Source organism: Malaclemys terrapin, chromosome 2 (genome assembly GCF_027887155.1).
Source record: "Malaclemys terrapin pileata isolate rMalTer1 chromosome 2, rMalTer1.hap1, whole genome shotgun sequence".
In the NCBI taxonomy this organism is placed as follows: domain Eukaryota; kingdom Metazoa; phylum Chordata; order Testudines; family Emydidae; genus Malaclemys; species Malaclemys terrapin.
The window spans coordinates 275,658,832-275,676,651 of NC_071506.1; the positions used below are offsets into that span (position 1 = coordinate 275,658,832).

The 17,820-nt window shown below is 55.5% G+C and overlaps 1 protein-coding gene across 1 annotated transcript in view; it reads left to right on the plus strand.

Annotated features, from left to right (window-relative positions):
* Window positions 1–13,510: 13,510 nt before the first annotated feature.
* Window positions 13,511–17,820, plus strand: part of GARS1 (glycyl-tRNA synthetase 1) — a 42,151-nt gene continuing 37,841 nt past the window's right edge. Inside the window, exons 1-2 of the mRNA XM_054016591.1 lie at window positions 13,511–13,649; window positions 17,421–17,522. Coding sequence (XP_053872566.1) covers window positions 13,590–13,649; window positions 17,421–17,522 — 162 coding nt within the window. The 5' untranslated portion in view covers window positions 13,511–13,589. The remainder of the gene's footprint in view (window positions 13,650–17,420; window positions 17,523–17,820) is intronic.

Genomic DNA, 17,820 nt, shown 5'->3' on the forward strand with positions numbered 1-17,820 from the left:
AGACCCTGGGTAGACCCACTCCCACCCGAATGCCTGAAACACCTCAAATACCGTTGTGTAACCTAAAAAGGTGCATGGTGCAAGTTGTGCCTTGGCTGCAGATACAGCTTCTAGCAACTAAGTTTCTATAGGGCTGCCAGCGTCTGTTCGGGCACTTCCTTGGTTTCTGGTGCTAGTGCTCAGAATCTGTTGGCCAGCAATTGAGAGCGAGCATCGGCTATGCCAGGGTTTCTCAAACTGGGGTCCACAAAGGTACTCCAGGGGGTCCGTGAGTCATGCTTAGGGCCGCTGGCCCTGCTGATCAACTCCTCCCCCTCCCTTCCAGCACCGCCTGCACGCCGCTGAAGAGCTGTTCCATGGCTCAGTGAAATGAACAGTGCATTCAGGGCAAGAGAAGGAAAGGCCTCACCAGCCTCATTACCCTGAGAAATTTAGCGGACTGAGAGTTCACCACCAAGACAATTGCTTGATTGTTGCACCAAAACCTGACTCTCTTCTCCCTACACTCCCCACCCCAGAGCGTGACCACCCCCAGAATGGGAAAGAACTTGAGGAATATGAGGTCCTTTACAATTCCAGCCTCCTCCCACTCTCAGGGTCACTTGTGGACATGCCAATGCCTCCTGAAACACACGCTGAAATCTATCCCACCTGCTGCATCTGAGTGGACCTGAAGTGCCAGAGTGGGGAATCAGCCTTGACAACGGAGCACAGCTTGAGGTTAATCGCCTTGTTCAGCGATCCCCCGGTAGGGCACAAGAGATGGTGAATGGGGCAATACTCATCAGGTACTTTCTCATGGACAAGGCCCAAAGGGGAGATATGGAGATTAGGCAATGGCATTTGCCAGAAAGGACCCACAACCTTGCCTAAACGAACCTCCTTTTGGATCTCATCCCTGGCCAGACCCTCCATGCCCTTAACCAATCTGAGGTTATTTGCCATGACGTTCACCCTCTCCCCTTCATACAGGATCCTAAAACCCTGAACAAAACCATCCCACAAGTATATCACATTCTCCTTCTTGGGACACTCCCCTAAAAGGGGGGGGCTAAGACACCCAAGTTAATTGGCGACATTACCTTTGTTAGCCGGGTTGGCCCCAGTCCTACTCCACATGCAGCAGCAGCCCACACCTTCCTGGGGAAGGTATGCTTACCACATGGGTGACCAGAAGATGCGTGCCCATCTCTACCATGCCCACACTCAGACCAAAACCTAAAGGATGCACACAAACATTTCCCTATCTCATTGTATTCCTAGCACGAAAGCCTTGGCTGGTCAGGTGGCACGAGCCCCCATCCCTCCTTTCACACCCTGACTTTACCACTGTATGGTCGCTATCGGAGTGGGGTCCCATCAGAGGGTGTCCCCAAGCCATGCACTCCAGCCATAGTTCCTGGTCAATTTTATCCCAGTACTGGGAGGGATTCAGGACTGCCCTCATTCTAAAGCGCTCATTGTACGAGAGCCATGAACTGAATTATATGCTCTACCTATAATATCCAGGTACCTCAGCAGAGGTCCATACGCTGCCAGATATAACTGTGCCTTCACCCCATGTAGGTGATGCAGGCTCCAAGCCAGGTGTCCCAATTCTCTCTCTCGGGATATCCTATCTTTTTCTCTTCTCTTGGCCTTAGCCCTCTCTTCCTGAACAGCAGGGAAGACACGTCCATGTGTTCCACCCGCCATACCTTCTCATGCGTTGACCAGAGAAGATGGGCCCCCAACTCACCAGAAGCAGCTGAATATGAGACCACATGCAGGCCAAAATTGGTACACCAGCTACATTGTTGCAGTAAAGGCTGTGGGGCCAGGAATGGGGGACCCAGAGGCTGTGGAGCCCTGGGCTGTGGGGCCAACAGCTCGCACGCTGGAAGCCCATCAGCTGAGGAGCCAGAGGCTAGAGGGCTGGTGCCTGGGGGCCCCGGGCTCCCCCACTCCATACCTGTAGATACTCGGCTTGTTCTGGGATTCCCCCCACCTTTCATATCTTCCCTGTGCTCCCCCACGGGCCTGATTCTGAGGACACCCAGAGCTCCACCATTGCTCCCACCAGCACTGCCTGCCTGAGACCCTGCAGACACATTGCGGGGAGTGTGCTGAGCCCCACCTCTGCCTGAGGGGACCAGACCACCAGGGCCTGCCCCCTGCTCTCCCTCTGGGCCCCGACCATTTGTGAAATCGCCCTGCTGCAGGGATCGGGGGGGGGCGGGGGTCCTGTTGCGCTCGGCCATTGTCTTCCAGGACTCCAAGCCGATCCCAAATGGACTGCGTCAACTTCTTGAGTGCCCCTATCCCTGTCACCGCTCCCCTCCTGTCTTCTTGCTCTTTCGTCTCTGCTTCCTGACCCTTCGGCTGCCTCCTGGTCTGAGATCTGCAGCACACAGGCCCCTGCATCAAGCGGTTGGAAGGGGTCGGTTAGCCAGCCCTGCTGCCCTACAGGGTCTTGGGGCGTCACAGGGTATGGCTGCCCTTCGAGCTCATGTAGCCCACCCCTGGCAGTTGCGCTGTCCCAGTCCTGCAGCCAGCTGGCTACAGGCCGCAGAAGCGAGCAGGATTTGGACAGTGTCTATGATCCATGCTGAACTAGGCTGCTCGACAAACTGGCAAACAGTAGGTGGCCCTGAGCACAGGGCTCCTTTTATGGCTCCAAATCTCATGCCAAGTCTCGCGAGACCTCCAGCCCACCCCTAGAAGTCCTGTGGGGGGCGGAGATCTCGCAGGGATCTGGCCCATCCTGTCCTTTAACGCCCTCTCCCCTTGTGGAAGCCACCAAACTCCCCCTCTCACTAGGCTCAGGACCCCGGTCTCCCTATTCTGGAGCCCCTGGTGACTTTCTTTGAGGCTCTGGAGGTTGGGACCAAAACTGGATTTACGGTGGAGTGCCTGCCATCAGTGCTTCCTCTCCTTGCCCCCAAGTGGGACCCAGCTCAGCTGCAGACAGCAAGTGTGACCAGCTGCCTGGCACAGCATCAGAGCTAGCCCTGATGCAGAACAAGGTGGGACACAGGAAGGTCACCCAAAGGTCAGGCAGTAAAAGAAACAGCTACTGAAAGTGCATCTCCCCAGACAGAACTAATGGAGGTAACGCGCTTCACTGGGTTCTTCTCATTCACCGCAGTTTTGGATGCCACTTCACAGGGGAATGATTTGCAGCAATTAACAGTGAGATAGCATCCGGTCTGGGTGTGACAGGGAGAGCTGAGGCTGCACTGAGTGATGGACGCTTTTAGCAGCACGTGCCCCTGACGTGTGCATGAAGCTTACAAGTCGGTTTAATGCCACTCCCCTCCTGAGCCGCGCCCTGAAGTCGCAGCCTGATGTTTGAAGTCGGCATGAGCTGCCGGAAACTAAAGGAATCCTACTGACTCACTGTGTGTCCTTCTAGCCTGCTGAAACAAGCCATGGCGTCAGACTAATTGGAAGTCCCTGCCAACGCCACTAACATGGCGATGGCAGGCTTTTTGCATCTAGATTGATTTGCAAGTTGAGCCACCTCCCAGAAACATGGAAGGGTGGGAGGAATCAGACAACCTGTGGCAGTGAACTATTCTCAGCCTTATAACCAGTTTGCCCTCTGATGGCTGGTTTCAGATGTGAGAAAACAGTAAGGGTCCTTCTATACCAGTGGCTCTCAAACTTTTGTACTGGTGACCCCTTTCACATAGCAAGTCTCTGAGTGTGACCCCCCTTATAAATTAAAAACACTTTTATATATTTAACACCATTATAAATGCAAGAGGCAAAGTGGGGTTTGGGATGGAGGTTGACAGCTCGCGACCCCCCATGTAATAACCTCACGACGGGGGTCCCGACCTCCAGTTTGAGAACCCCTGTTCTATATAGTTCAGCACTGACACAAAGGTTTGCCTTTAACTCAGATATTTGACGCCTGGTCTATCTGAAACTACGGAGCAGGTTTCTAATCCCAGCATTGCAGATGTGTGGTTTATCTATTAATGGGGTGGTTTGTTTATGACAATTGATCTATCACAGAATGGTGTCCAACTTTTATTTTTTTCCTGTAAAATCTAAAGACAATTAGTCAATCTGTTTTAGGGTTAGAGACCATTACAATTTACCATAACTACAGCACTACTCAGTAGCAGTTCCACACTAGAGGCTACAACCAGGATTTCACTATAAATCACTCACCTTAACTTCACACAGGAAAATTGTCCAGCTTTTTCTGAATTCATTATTTAAAGACAACTTGACTGTAAAACTTCAAACTCGACGTACAGTTAAATCACTTGAAAATCTAGGGCATCTAGGGCTAGGTTAAAATGTTGTTAAGGATTTATTTACAGAAAGTGGCCTTATTGCTTGATCTAGCAATAGGGGCTAGATAAAGTCCACAGGGCCCGATAGGTGCTCCATAATTCCCTCTTAAAGACGCACTTCTGCCAGGCTGTCTATAATGAATCTAGATTTGCAGTCAACATTCTCCATTTTTATTTCCCTTTCCTAAATTTCTATCAATCAATCTATCTGAGGGTTTTATACTGCTGTCCATCACTGTAATATCGGAGCCCCTGCCATATTAAATCAGTAGCAACAGTGAAATTCCTGACCTCGTCGACTTCATGGAGTCTCAGGCATTTGCAGGGTCAGGATTCTGCTTGGGGTAGGCTTTTTGGTGGGGAGGGATTGGAAAGAGTTTTAAAATAAAAGGGGTGTTCAAATTGTGAGCCTCACTTATGGGGGAAAGGCTTTCTCCAGGGGGAAGGTTGTGACCCAAGAACCTCTGCATGTCAACTGGCAAAGAGCACTTGGATACATACGATACAGAGATCCCCTGGGTTCACCAAAAGGGGTCACTAAGTCTCTAATGAAAACCTGTGTCACACTGGTCATTATATATATATATATATATTCTTTAGGTCTGTGACTATTGACTGGTCAGAAGAAAGGTGAAAAGCAGGTTTTATTTCAGGGGAGAGCCCTGTTTACAAGTAAGGACACTGAGCTTTTGGGGGTATAATGAAGTGATTCAGAGGTACATCCTTGTTCCTTCAATCTGTGAGGACAAAGCCACCAGCAGCTTGATCTTATGGCAAGTGTATCTCAGCCAAACTGGTTGATGATGCTGGGAAAAGGACTCGGGATAAACTAACTTGTAGGAGATAGGGGAATGTCTTGTTAGTTTGTCTCTGGGAAGCATGTTGCAGTTTTGTTCTGTATGTAATCAAATCTGCAGGTTTTTGTATGTAATCAAATCGGCAGCTTTGTATAATTTTTGTTGGTGCCCAGAATGGGTCCAAGTCCCGCCCCCCCCCCCCCACCTGCCTTGTAAGCCGATATATATTTTTTAAAATAATGTCAAAATGTGTGGGCTCTGGGGTGGGGCTGGGGATGAGGGGTTTGGGGTGTGGGAGGGGCTCGAGCAGAGGGTTGGGGTGCAGGGGTGAGGGCTGCGGGGTTCACGATGCTGGGGGCTCAGGGCTGGGGCAGACGGTTGGGGTGAGGGCTCTGGCTGGGGGTACAGCCTCTGGGGTGGGGCAGGGCCAGGGATGAATAGTTTGGGGGTGCAGGCAGGCTGCCCCCAGCTGGGGCCAGAGAGGAGGACTCCCCCAACCCTCCCCCCCTGGCAGCACACTTACCTCACACCACTGTCACTGCACGTGCTCCTAGGGCCCCTCTAAGGTCCGGAAGCCCCCTCGCCTCCCCCGTGGTAGGTGCCGCGGGGGGGGGGGGGGGGCTGCCATCACATGTGTGCCCCCTCCCCTGCTGCTGCCCCTCACTGGGGGCGGAGGATGGGGCTGCCCCTTGCCCAGCTTGGGGCAGGAGTGGTGATTGCGGGCGGGGGGGAGGGGAGGGGGCTGTGCTGGTGGATGGTCCTGCCGGAAAAGGGACGGGTCCGTCCATCCAAGGCAGAAGGGCAGGGGCAGGGGCAGCCTGCCCTGACACTAATGGAGGGGGGCGCTAGGACCCTGCGGCAGAGCGGAGCACAGTGCAGCACAGAGCTGCAGGAGACAGCCGCCAGCTGCCCAGGGCGCAGGCAGGGACGCTCGGGGGAGGCGCCTGGGGGCAGAAGGTGGGGCCGTGTGGGGGAGACCTGTCCCCGGACATTGGTGGAGCCGAGCCCCTAGGCCCTGAATATTGCTGGAACACGGGCACCACGGGCCCATGTAACTCGCCACCCCTGGGGACTCACACAGCTGCTCAGGTTTCAGTGGTAGCCATGTTAGTCTGTATCAGCAAAAAAAACGAGGAGTCCTTGTGGCACCTTAGAGACTAACAAATTTATTTGGGCATAAGTTTCGGGGGCTAGAACCCACTTCATCAGATGCTCAGACAACTTCCTGTGCTGCCTTCTTGGCTTAATAACAAGTCTGAGCCAATCAGAGAAGCTTCATGACTCCTTCAATTGGGATCTTCATGAGCAGTGCCTCTGGTGAGCTAAGGTCCACCAGCCCACGCTCCCTACTGGTACCAGTAAGGGATTAGGTAACAGCTGAAGTTTTGAGGACTGCCTGTGGATGTGGGTTTGAGACCTGAAATCCCTCCCAACAGGGCCTGGAAGGTAGTGCTGGTGTTGCCAGAAAGAGCAGAGACGAGGCTGAGGAGAGCATGAACTTCATGGGTGGTAGAGTCTGGGGTGAGGTAGGAAGCTTACTGATCTACAGAGCAGTAGAGGGAGGGGGAACCAGCAGAGCGCCTTAGTTCCCTGTTGAAGTATAGATGGGACTGTGGGGCTACTAAGCTCTTCACCAGCCCATTCGTTAATAAAACAAAGAAGTGGGCTGTAGTCCACGAAAGCTTATGCTCTAATAAATTTGTTAGTCTCTAAGGTGCCACAAGTACTCCTGTTCTTCTTTTTGCGGATACAGACTAACACGGCTGTTACTCTGAAACTAGACAAAAGGTTTGTTAACGGGTTGCTTCTAAGTACACATACCAAGGAATATTAGTTTAAAAAATAACAACATTCAACAATAAAGCATTTAAGAGTATAGAAATGCAGTTCCATAACCCACCAGCCGCGCCTCCTTTTGTCCTATGACTACAGGGGTGTTAACGGGGCACCTCACCTTGAATGATCCCTTAGAATATGTGCTCAACTATCTGTTTGATCTTGTATTTAGCTGGGACACGCTCAATAACATTCCCAGGCCTGAAGAGGAGCTCTGTGAAGCTCAGAAAAGAAGTTGGTGTAAAAGATATTCCCTCACCCACCTTGTCTAATATCCTTGGATGGACACGGCTACAACACCACTGCATTCAAAGAAAGCAGAGAAATATTCCAGTACACTCATAGCAAAGTTCATGTTGGCTCTTAAATAAATGGACAGGTGTAAAGTATCAAACAGAATATCCTAAAATCCAGTTTAACTCTGTTCCAGGCCCAGCCCCAGGTTTTTTTGTTTGTTTGTTTTGAATTGACACTTGGCTCTTTCCTTAACAAAGGACTTAAATTTCTAGGGCTGCAAATCTAGCACCTCTCATCTGCACAAAGTGCAGTGCTATTTTTGTAATGAAACAGACGCTCTTTAACCCTAGCATCAGCTTAAAATCACCCAAAGCAGCGTGCCAGAGAGCATCACAGGCCCATTTGGAATACTCTGAGCATTAAAGTCTCAGTCCTGTTCATACCCCTTTATAAATCCGAGTCGTCATTACTCACACAAGTAGACCCATTGACTTCATGGGGACTACTCATTTGATTAAGGGCCATTCACATTTGCAAGGGTTGCAGGATCAGGCCCTCCATTTGTATGCATTTATACATGATGGGGTGCTGCTAAGATGATTTCTAAAAGATGATGTTGTAAGAGCCATAATGCAGTGATTTCCCATGGGAATGCTCTCCACGTTGGGGTCAAATAGCTGGCTGAAAGAGAGGAAGGTCCAGGGATCAATGAAAAGCAAAACACCATAAATTCTAAAAGTTACAAAGCTACCTTAGCTCAAATACTATAGCAGATTAAAAAAAATAACAGGTTCCCTTTAGTCTTTAACACTTCCGTGATCTTCTCCAATAGGTATCGTGCACGGGAAGGATGACGTCGGAGGCAGGAAGGGCATGAGGGTCCTAGCGCTGTCTTGCAAGCAGGTTCTATGCTCAATTTTAAGACCAGTCACTTTAACTTTTGAAAATGTTTCTCTGTAAAATGTTAATGGTATGTCATTATAACATGCAAGGCAACCAAGGCCTCTGTTCTTGTGCTCACACTTGAGGACAGGTAGACATGTATGTGTGTATGTATGTATGTTTGCTCTATACCTGCAAATCAGGTTCTTAGATTTATTATAATAATTTATTACAGTACCACTGAGAGGCCCCAAATGAGATCAGAGCATTGTATGTGCATATAATAAAAGAGAGTCTCTGCCCCACAAGGCATGCAGTCAAAATAGACACGACAAAGAAAGCCCACAAAAGCTTATGCTCAAATACATTTATTAGTCTCTAAGGTGCCACAAGGACTCCTGTTCTTTTTGCGGATACAGACTAACAGGGCTGCTACTCTGAAACCTGTCAAAGAAATATCATCCCTCATTGTACAGATAGGGAAACTGAGGCATAGTGGCATCAATTTGGGGCTTAACTTTAAGTATGTGCTTAAGTGCTGTCCTGAACAGGAACGGACTTAGGGATGAGTGCTTTAAAACTGTCAGGGCTAGAGAGATTAAGCGGCTTGTCCAAGGTCACAGAGGTCGCAAGGGGCTGGGAAATGAACACACACCTTCTGAATCCCATCCACTACCTTGCTCACAAAGCCATGCTTCTTTCTCAAAGCCTTGATCCAGCAATTGAAGTCTCTCTGTGTGTTTGACAGTGCAGTCGCCTTCTGAATGTGGGGCTCAGACCCCCTTGGTTGTAAATGAAGGGCTAGAAACCCCCAAATGTGGGGCTCAACCCTTAGTGTATGTGTGCGTGGGCTGGGGGGTGGGAGGGATCAGACATACATAATATATAGGGGTCAGGGAATGTGTGTGAGGAGCACACGCTCCCAGAATAGAGGACTCTGCAGTGGCATGTTGTGTTGGGAGGCTGGCACAGGCACCCCCAGAATGTGGGACTCAAACCCTGCAGTGTGTGTCTATGGGGAGGGACAGACATGCCTGAGGTCATGTGGCTGAGATCTTGGTGTGTGTATGTGAGGGGGCACAGACACGCCCAGACTGTGGTGATCAGCCCCTGGAGTGTGTGTGTGCCCGCAGTGTGTGTGTGGGGGGGGGCATAGACATCAGGGGCACTGGAACAATTTGTATAGTGAGGGTGCTGAAAGCCACTGAACCAAATGGTAAACCCTGGATATGACGGAAACCACTTCAAACCAGGGGGTGCAGTAGCATCCCCAGCACCCCTAGTTCCAGCACCCATGACAGACATCCCCCAAATGTGGGGCTCAGACCTGTTGTATGTCTGGCACAGACACACCATGCTCAGGGCTCAGAGCCTGGGGAGGGGGGAGGAAGGGAGCACAGATACCATCAGGCTGTGGGGCTAGGACCCCTGGGGGGCAGAGACACCCCTGGGCTCAGATTGTGAGTGGGAGCACAGACACCCTCAAGCTGTGGGGCTCGGATCTCAGGGGAGGGCACAGACTCCCCCAGGCTCTTACCCAGAGAGGGGGCACAGACACCCCAAGCTCGGACACGGGCACAGATACCCCAGGCTCAGATCCTGTGGGGGGGGGCATAAACACCCCAGACTCGGATCCCACTGGGGGGGCACAGACACCCCAGGCTGGGATAGGGCACACACACCCGAGGCTCGGATGCCGGAGGGGGCACAGACACCCCCAGTCTCTTATCCCGGGGGGGGCATAGACACCACCAGGTTCGGATCTCGCGGGGGGGGCACAGACACCCCCAGGCTCGGATCCCGGGGGGGGGCACAGACACCCCCCCAGGCTCGGATCCCGGAGTGGGGCACAGACACTCCTCAGGCTCGGATCCCGGGGGGAGGCACAGACACTCCTCAGGCTCGGATCCCGGGGGGGGCACAGACACCCCCCAGGCTCGGATCCCGGGGGGGGGCACAGACACCCCCAGGCTCGGATCCCGCGGGGGGCACAGACACCCCCCCAGGCTCAGATCCCGCGGGGGGGGCACAGACACCCCCAGGCTCGGATCCCGCGGGGGGGGGCACAGACACCCCCAGGCTCGGATCCCGCGGGGGGCACAGACACCCCCCCAGGCTCGGATCCCGGAGTGGGGCACAGACACCCCCCAGGCTCGGATCCCGGGGGGGGGCACAGACACTCCTCAGGCTCGGATCCCGGGGGGGCACAGACACCCCAGGCTGGGATAGGGCACACACACCCGAGACTCGGATGCCGGAGGGGGCACAGACACCCCCAGTCTCTTATCCCGGGGGGGGCACAGACACCACCAGGTTCGGATCTCGCGGGGGGGGCACAGACACCCCCAGGCTCGGATCCGGGGGGGGGCACAGACACCCCCCAGGCTCGGATCCCGGGGGGGGCACAGACACCCCCCCAGGCTCGGATCCCGGAGTGGGGCACAGACACTCCTCAGGCTCGGATCCCGGGGGGGGGGCACAGACACTCCTCAGGCTCGGATCCCCGGGGGGGGCAAAGACACCCCCCAGGCTCGGATCCCGGGGGGGGGCACAGACACCCCCCAGGCTCGGATCCCGGAGTGGGGCACAGACACCCCCCAGGCTCGGATCCAGGGGGGAGGCACAGACACTCCTCAGGCTCGGATCCCGGGGGGGGCACAGACACCCCCAGGCTCGGATCCCGGGGGGAGGCACAGACACTCCTCAGGCTCGGATCCCGGGGGGGGCACAGACACCCCCCCAGGCTCGGATCCCGCGGGGGGGGCACAGACACCCCCAGGCTCGGATCCCGCGGGGGGCACAGACACCCCCCAGGCTCGGATCCCGGAGTGGGGCACAGACACCCCCCAGGCTCGGATCCCGGGGGGGGGCACAGACACTCCTCAGGCTCGGATCCCGGGGGGGGGCACAGACACCCCCCCAGGCTCGGATCCCGCGGGGGGGGCACAGACACTCCTCAGGCTCGGATCCCGGAGTGGGGCACAGACACCCCCAGGCTCGGATCCCGCGGGGGGGGGCACAGACACCCCCCAGGCTCGGATCCCGCGGGGGGGGGCACAGACACCCCCAGGCTCGGATCCCGGGGGGGGGCACAGACACCCCCAGGCTCGGATCCCGGAGTGGGGCACAGACACCCCCAGGCTCGGATCCCGCGGGGGGGGCACAGACACCCCCCAGGCTCGGATCCCGCGGGGGGGGCACAGACACCCCCAGGCTCGGATCCCGCGGGGGGCACAGACACCCCCCCCCAGGCTCGGATCCCGGGGAGGGCACAGACACCCCCCCCAGGCTCGGATCCGGCGGGGGGGGGCACAGACACCCCCAGGCTCGGATCCCGGGGGGGCACAGACACCCCCCCCAGGCTCGGATCCGGCGGGGGGGGCACAGACACCCCCCAGGCTCGGATCCCGGAGTGGGGCACAGACACCCCCAGGCTCGGATCCCGCGGGGGGGGGCACAGACACCCCCCAGGCTCGGATCCCGCGGGGGGGGCACAGACACCCCCAGGCTCGGATCCCGGGGGGGGGGGCACAGACACCCCCAGGCTCGGATCCCGGAGTGGGGCACAGACACCCCCAGGCTCGGATCCCGCGGGGGGGGCACAGACACCCCCCAGGCTCGGATCCCGCGGGGGGGGCACAGACACCCCCAGGCTCGGATCCCGCGGGGGGCACAGACACCCCCCCCAGGCTCGGATCCCGGGGAGGGCACAGACACCCCCCCCAGGCTCGGATCCGGCGGGGGGGGGCACAGACACCCCCAGGCTCGGATCCCGGGGGGGCACAGACACCCCCCCCAGGCTCGGATCCCGCGGGGGGGGGGCACAGACACCCCCAGGCTCGGATCTCGGGGGGGGGCACAGACACCCCCCAGGCTCGGATCCCGGGGGGGGCACAGACACCCCCCAGGCTCGGATCCCGGAGTGGGGCACAGACACCCCCCAGGCTCGGATCCCGGAGTGGGGCACAGACACCCCCCAGGCTCGGATCCCGCGGGGGGGGGCACAGACACCCCCCCAGGCTCGGATCCCGCGGGGGGGGCACAGACACTCCTCAGGCTCGGATCCCGGAGTGGGGCACAGACACCCCCAGGCTCGGATCCCGCGGGGGGGGGCACAGACACCCCCCAGGCTCGGATCCCGCGGGGGGGGGCACAGACACCCCCAGGCTCGGATCCCGGGGGGGGGCACAGACACCCCCAGGCTCGGATCCCGGAGTGGGGCACAGACACCCCCAGGCTCGGATCCCGCGGGGGGGGCACAGACACCCCCCAGGCTCGGATCCCGCGGGGGGGGCACAGACACCCCCAGGCTCGGATCCCGCGGGGGGCACAGACACCCCCCCCCAGGCTCGGATCCCGGGGAGGGCACAGACACCCCCCCCAGGCTCGGATCCGGCGGGGGGGGGCACAGACACCCCCAGGCTCGGATCCCGGGGGGGCACAGACACCCCCCCCAGGCTCGGATCCGGCGGGGGGGGCACAGACACCCCCCAGGCTCGGATCCCGGAGTGGGGCACAGACACCCCCAGGCTCGGATCCCGCGGGGGGGGGCACAGACACCCCCCAGGCTCGGATCCCGCGGGGGGGGCACAGACACCCCCAGGCTCGGATCCCGGGGGGGGGGGCACAGACACCCCCAGGCTCGGATCCCGGAGTGGGGCACAGACACCCCCAGGCTCGGATCCCGCGGGGGGGGCACAGACACCCCCCAGGCTCGGATCCCGCGGGGGGGGCACAGACACCCCCAGGCTCGGATCCCGCGGGGGGCACAGACACCCCCCCCAGGCTCGGATCCCGGGGAGGGCACAGACACCCCCCCCAGGCTCGGATCCGGCGGGGGGGGGCACAGACACCCCCAGGCTCGGATCCCGGGGGGGCACAGACACCCCCCCCAGGCTCGGATCCCGCGGGGGGGGGGCACAGACACCCCCAGGCTCGGATCTCGGGGGGGGGCACAGACACCCCCCAGGCTCGGATCCCGGGGGGGGCACAGACACCCCCCAGGCTCGGATCCCGGAGTGGGGCACAGACACCCCCCAGGCTCGGATCCCGGAGTGGGGCACAGACACCCCCCAGGCTCGGATCCCGCGGGGGGGGGCACAGACACCCCCAGGCTCGGATCCCGGGGGGGGCACAGACACCCCCAGGCTCGGATCCCGGGGGGGGCACAGACACCCCCAGGCTCGCGTCTCTCTCCTGGGCTCACCCCACGCCGGCCGGCGGGTGCCCCGCAGCGGCCCCTAGCGGCTCTGGGCGGCGGCAGCCGGTGCCGAATCTGCGGCGCGGCGCGGCGGGCTGGCGGGCCGTGCGGAAAGTGCCGCGCGGCGGCGGGGGCTGCGTGCGCCTGGCGTCCGGGATTTCATCATGCGGCGGGGCGGGCCGAGGCGCGCGCCGCTCCATGCCGCCCCTTAGCGCCCTGCTGCCGCCGCCGCTGCTGCTGCTCTGCCGCCGCCTGCCCGCGCTGCTGCTGCGCCCGCCGGCCGCCCCCCTCCGCTCCGCCCGGCCGCCGGCAGCGCCCCGCGCCCCGCCCCGCCCGGCCAGCGCCGGCATGGACCGACCCGCCGCCGAGGCGCTGCTCGACCCGCTCCGCCAGGCGGTGCGGCTGCAGGTACCGGAGACGGGCCGCCGGATCCCCCTGTATTGCTGCTCCCCCTTTACCCTGTGCCGCTGGGTCCCTACAGAGCTGGGCTCTAGAGCATCCCCTATGGACCTGTGTCCGTATGGGGGGGGGTGTCTCCCCTACAGAGCTGGGCTCTAGAGCATCCCCTATGGAACTGGATCTGTATGGGGGGGGTGTCTCCCCTACAGAGCTGGGCTCTAGAGCATCCCCTATGGACCTGTGTCCGTATGGGGGGGGGTGTCTCCCCTACAGAGCTGGGCTCTAGAGCATCCCCTATGGAACTGGATCTGTATGGGGGGGGGTGTCTCCCCTACAGAGCTGGGCTCTAGAGCATCCCCTATGGACCTGTGTCCGTATGGGGGGAGGGGGTGTCTCCCCTACAGAGCTGGGCTGTAGAGCATCCCCTATTGACCTGGGTCCGGATGGGGGGTGTGTCTCCCCTACAGAGCTGGGCTGTAGAGCATCCCCTATTGACCTGGGTCTGTATGGGGGGGGGTGTCTCCCCTACAGAGCTGGGTTCTGTAGCATCCTCTATGGAACTGGGTCCGTATGGGGTGTGTGTGTCCTTGGGCTCTAACTTGGGCTCTATAGCATCCCCCCTCCAATGAAGCCCTTATGTGGGGTGTCTCCTTGGGCTCCATAGCTTCTCCTTTACCTATGAAACTGGGTCTGTATGAGGTGGTGACTCCCCTATAGAATTGGTCTCTATAGTTTTCTCTACCCTACGGAACTGTGTCCATATGAATTAGGTATATAGGGTGTCTTTTCCCCCATAGAGCACCATGGTGTCTCTCCCTGTATAGAGTTGGTCTATATAGGCTCACTTCCCCCTGTTCAGAGGTGGGTCTATGGATTGTCTCCCCTTCCAGTCCATAGAGCTGGGTCTCTGTGGTGTTCCCCCCCCGCCCCCCCAATTTAAAGAGCTAGATCTGTATAGGGTCTTTGTTGTATATGTATGTGTCCCCAATGTAACAGTGGGGCTTCACGGTTCCCTTTTAAATAAGAATGCCTTGCTCTATCTCTCCTCCCTCTTATAGCTGGGCATATAGGAGCATACATTTCCTGTAATAAAGCTGGAAGTATATGACTGTGCCCTTCTATCCCTGTTTTCTTTCTCATCTAGAGGGATCTGTGTATTCCCCTTCTCCTTACACAGCTTGATCTCTGTGCACCCTTCTCATCTCTATCTATTTCTGCCTATACCTCTTACGGCTTGTGGATTCTTCACACCTTTTCATAGCTAGACCTAGAGCTCTATGTGCCTTTCATGCCTTCTTAGCATAGCTAGTTCTATATAGTCTCCCTGTTTAGCCACACACATGTACATGTATTCCTTATATATTGCTGGATCTGTGTGTGTGTTTGCCCCTTACATATTTCCGTTATGTAAGTGGATCTATTTTTTTTTTAAACTTACACCACTACTTCAGTGAGTTTTTGTTATGACTCATTGTACAGCAGACTGAGTGCCTTGGTGGGGAATCTCCGAGTAATTGCAATTATAATCGCTAAACCCAGCTGACTCACTTTCTTCCGATACCAGTAATTCGGGAGTTGCCACCTGCCTTTAAAACAGAAATATATGAATGTCCCTTTCCCCGTGCTCTTGGGAATGGGGCAGAAATGTGGGGCGTAAGATAGAGGTTGGGGTGGGAGAGATGAATGATGCAGGTGCAGCCTTCCATGGCGTGACATGCCATGGTAATAATAAAAGGAGGGTGTTTAAGGTGTCTTTGCAATAGAAAAAGATGCTCTCGTCCAATCCAAACGGAGGGTAGATGCAATTTAATTAAACCTGAGGGAGCCTTGACCTAGAGAGAAAGAGAGTGTCCCCATTCGGGGACCAAGCCGGTGTTTCTTCCTGCAGCAGTGCCTGATGCAATAATCTGCTGTGATTCAGGGGTGGGTCCCTCTCTGCTTCACTGTTGTTTGGGACAAAGCTGCAGCAAAATCTGCCACATCAAATAGTGCTGTGTGCTCCTCCTCCTCCGGGCTGGGCTCGTGTCTTTAATTAAATTGTGTCCAGCAAGCATAATTGTTGACTTCATTTTTTCTTTTTCTGCCCTGTGTGTCCGAGTCTTTTTCCTTGTCGTACGGAACAAAGAGCCACTGCATACCACTGTTTTGGTGCCGAATGCAAAGCAGTGCCATGAACTCTTTTGAGTCTGCAGTAGTTCCCTGGACCCTTTGTCTTGACTTTCTTTCCTTGCAGATCCCCTAACTCAACAAAGAGGGGTTTGGTTTACTACTTTTTTTTTTTCCTCCTTCAGATCCCTCCCTCTGCCACGTTAGCCTGGAATTGCAGTTCAACCCAGCAGCCTTGGAGTGAAATTTTCACATTTTGATTACACTGGTTAACAGGAAGGAAGCAGTCAAGTGCAGTTGCCAACTTTCTTTATCCACTGTGTTATAGTAGCTGACGTGAAGTTTATTAGCCCAGCTGGTCACATTTTTTTGTTCCCTCTTTATTTAATTCACTTACTGTCACTTCTCTGCCATTATAAAGTCAGCTCCCCTCTTTCCCCAACCTGAAACATGAAATCCTAGGTTTCCTGTCTCATTGCCTGTGTGCAGTGATTTCACTAGGGCTGAGCATCATGCCGGAGAAACAGATTGTAAACAAAGCTGACAGTGTAGAAAAAATAAACATCAGGTTCACATTTTTTTAAAATGAAAGAAGAGTAGGTACAGGAAAGATGCTAAACTGGGAGCATTAAACTAGGGAAGTTATTGATTTTTGCATGTACTTCACATCTGTAGCTGTCTCTATTCTCTTGTTCCTTGCCTCTCAACATTTCTCCCTCAGTAATTCAAGATAAACAATTTTTTTTGGCTAGATCATTCCTTTTTGGGGGATGGAGGGAAAGACTGTTCATTCACTTAACTTAATTCTTCTTCTTGCCTGCATTTATCTACAGCCACTGCTTACAGTTTATACTGATGCAGCTGTGTTGGTCAGGGGTGTGAAAAACACCCCCCTGATCGACGTAGCTATGCCAACAAACCTCCCTGTGTAGATGCAGCTATTGGCAACAGAAGAGTGCTTCTGTCAACATAGCTAATGTTGTTCAGGGAGATGGTGTTCCTACACTGGCAGAAAAACTCCTTTTGTTGGTGTCAGCAGCATCCCGCTAGGGGGCTATGCTAAATAGGCTCTGAAGTGTTGACGTAGTCCCCAAAAGTATTGTAAAGCCATATTATAGAGTATGTAGGGGTTAATAATTCCACATGATTGTTTGCCTGTCACATTTCCTGGGTCTTGGGGGACGGGAATCCTTACCATGTGGGATAGGGAAACCCTTCTAGAACTCTTGCAAGACGATGGTAATTAGTCTGGTTCCAAGGTCCTACTGTGTCTTGCTCTCTCATAAAGTTGTGTTCATTTCCTACATTGCTTTGATAACCTGCTGTCCTGAAAAAAGCATGGGTTTCTTTTCCATGAACATCAGAGAAACTCTAATAACTATAATAGTGCTTGTGCCTATTCAAATAGACTTTTTTTTTTAAGGGGCTGTAGTCACACATTGAGATAAAAATAATTGCAAGTGGGTGGGAAGCAGTTACTTCTGGGGTTCTTTAATGCTATCAAACTCAGCTGATGCTCACTTTCCAATTTCAAAGTGTTCCCCCACCTCCAGTACCTTGGCCAGTTTCCATGTGGTTATAGAAACTCTCAGGCAGTCTTTAGAGCGGACTGTCCCTCACACCTGCCTTTCAGAATGGAATCCATATCTTAGATTCTCCTGTGTTCTTCCTCAGGGGGAACTGGTAAGAAAGCTGAAAGAAGAGAAGGCTCCCCAGGTGGACGTAGACAGAGCTGTAGCAGAGCTCAAGGCTCGGAAGAAGATCCTAGAAGCCAAGGTGAGTCTGAGAATTAGATCTGTGGTCTAGAGGGTTTTGCATGAGCATACTTGAATTCCTACAGTCAAGTGGTGGTGTTTTTTAAATTTTATACATTTAAAAGAGGAGGTGGAGCTCGGGGAAAGCTTGCCTGTCTCACCAACAGAAGTTTGTCAATAAAAGATATTACCTCACGCACTTTGTCTCTCTGTTTATGCTAGACTGTCTTGACCAGTAGATGCTATGTTCCAATCTACTTTTTTAACCTAGGATTCATGTTATATCAGCATGGGACTATGTAATCTCTTACCTTTAATTA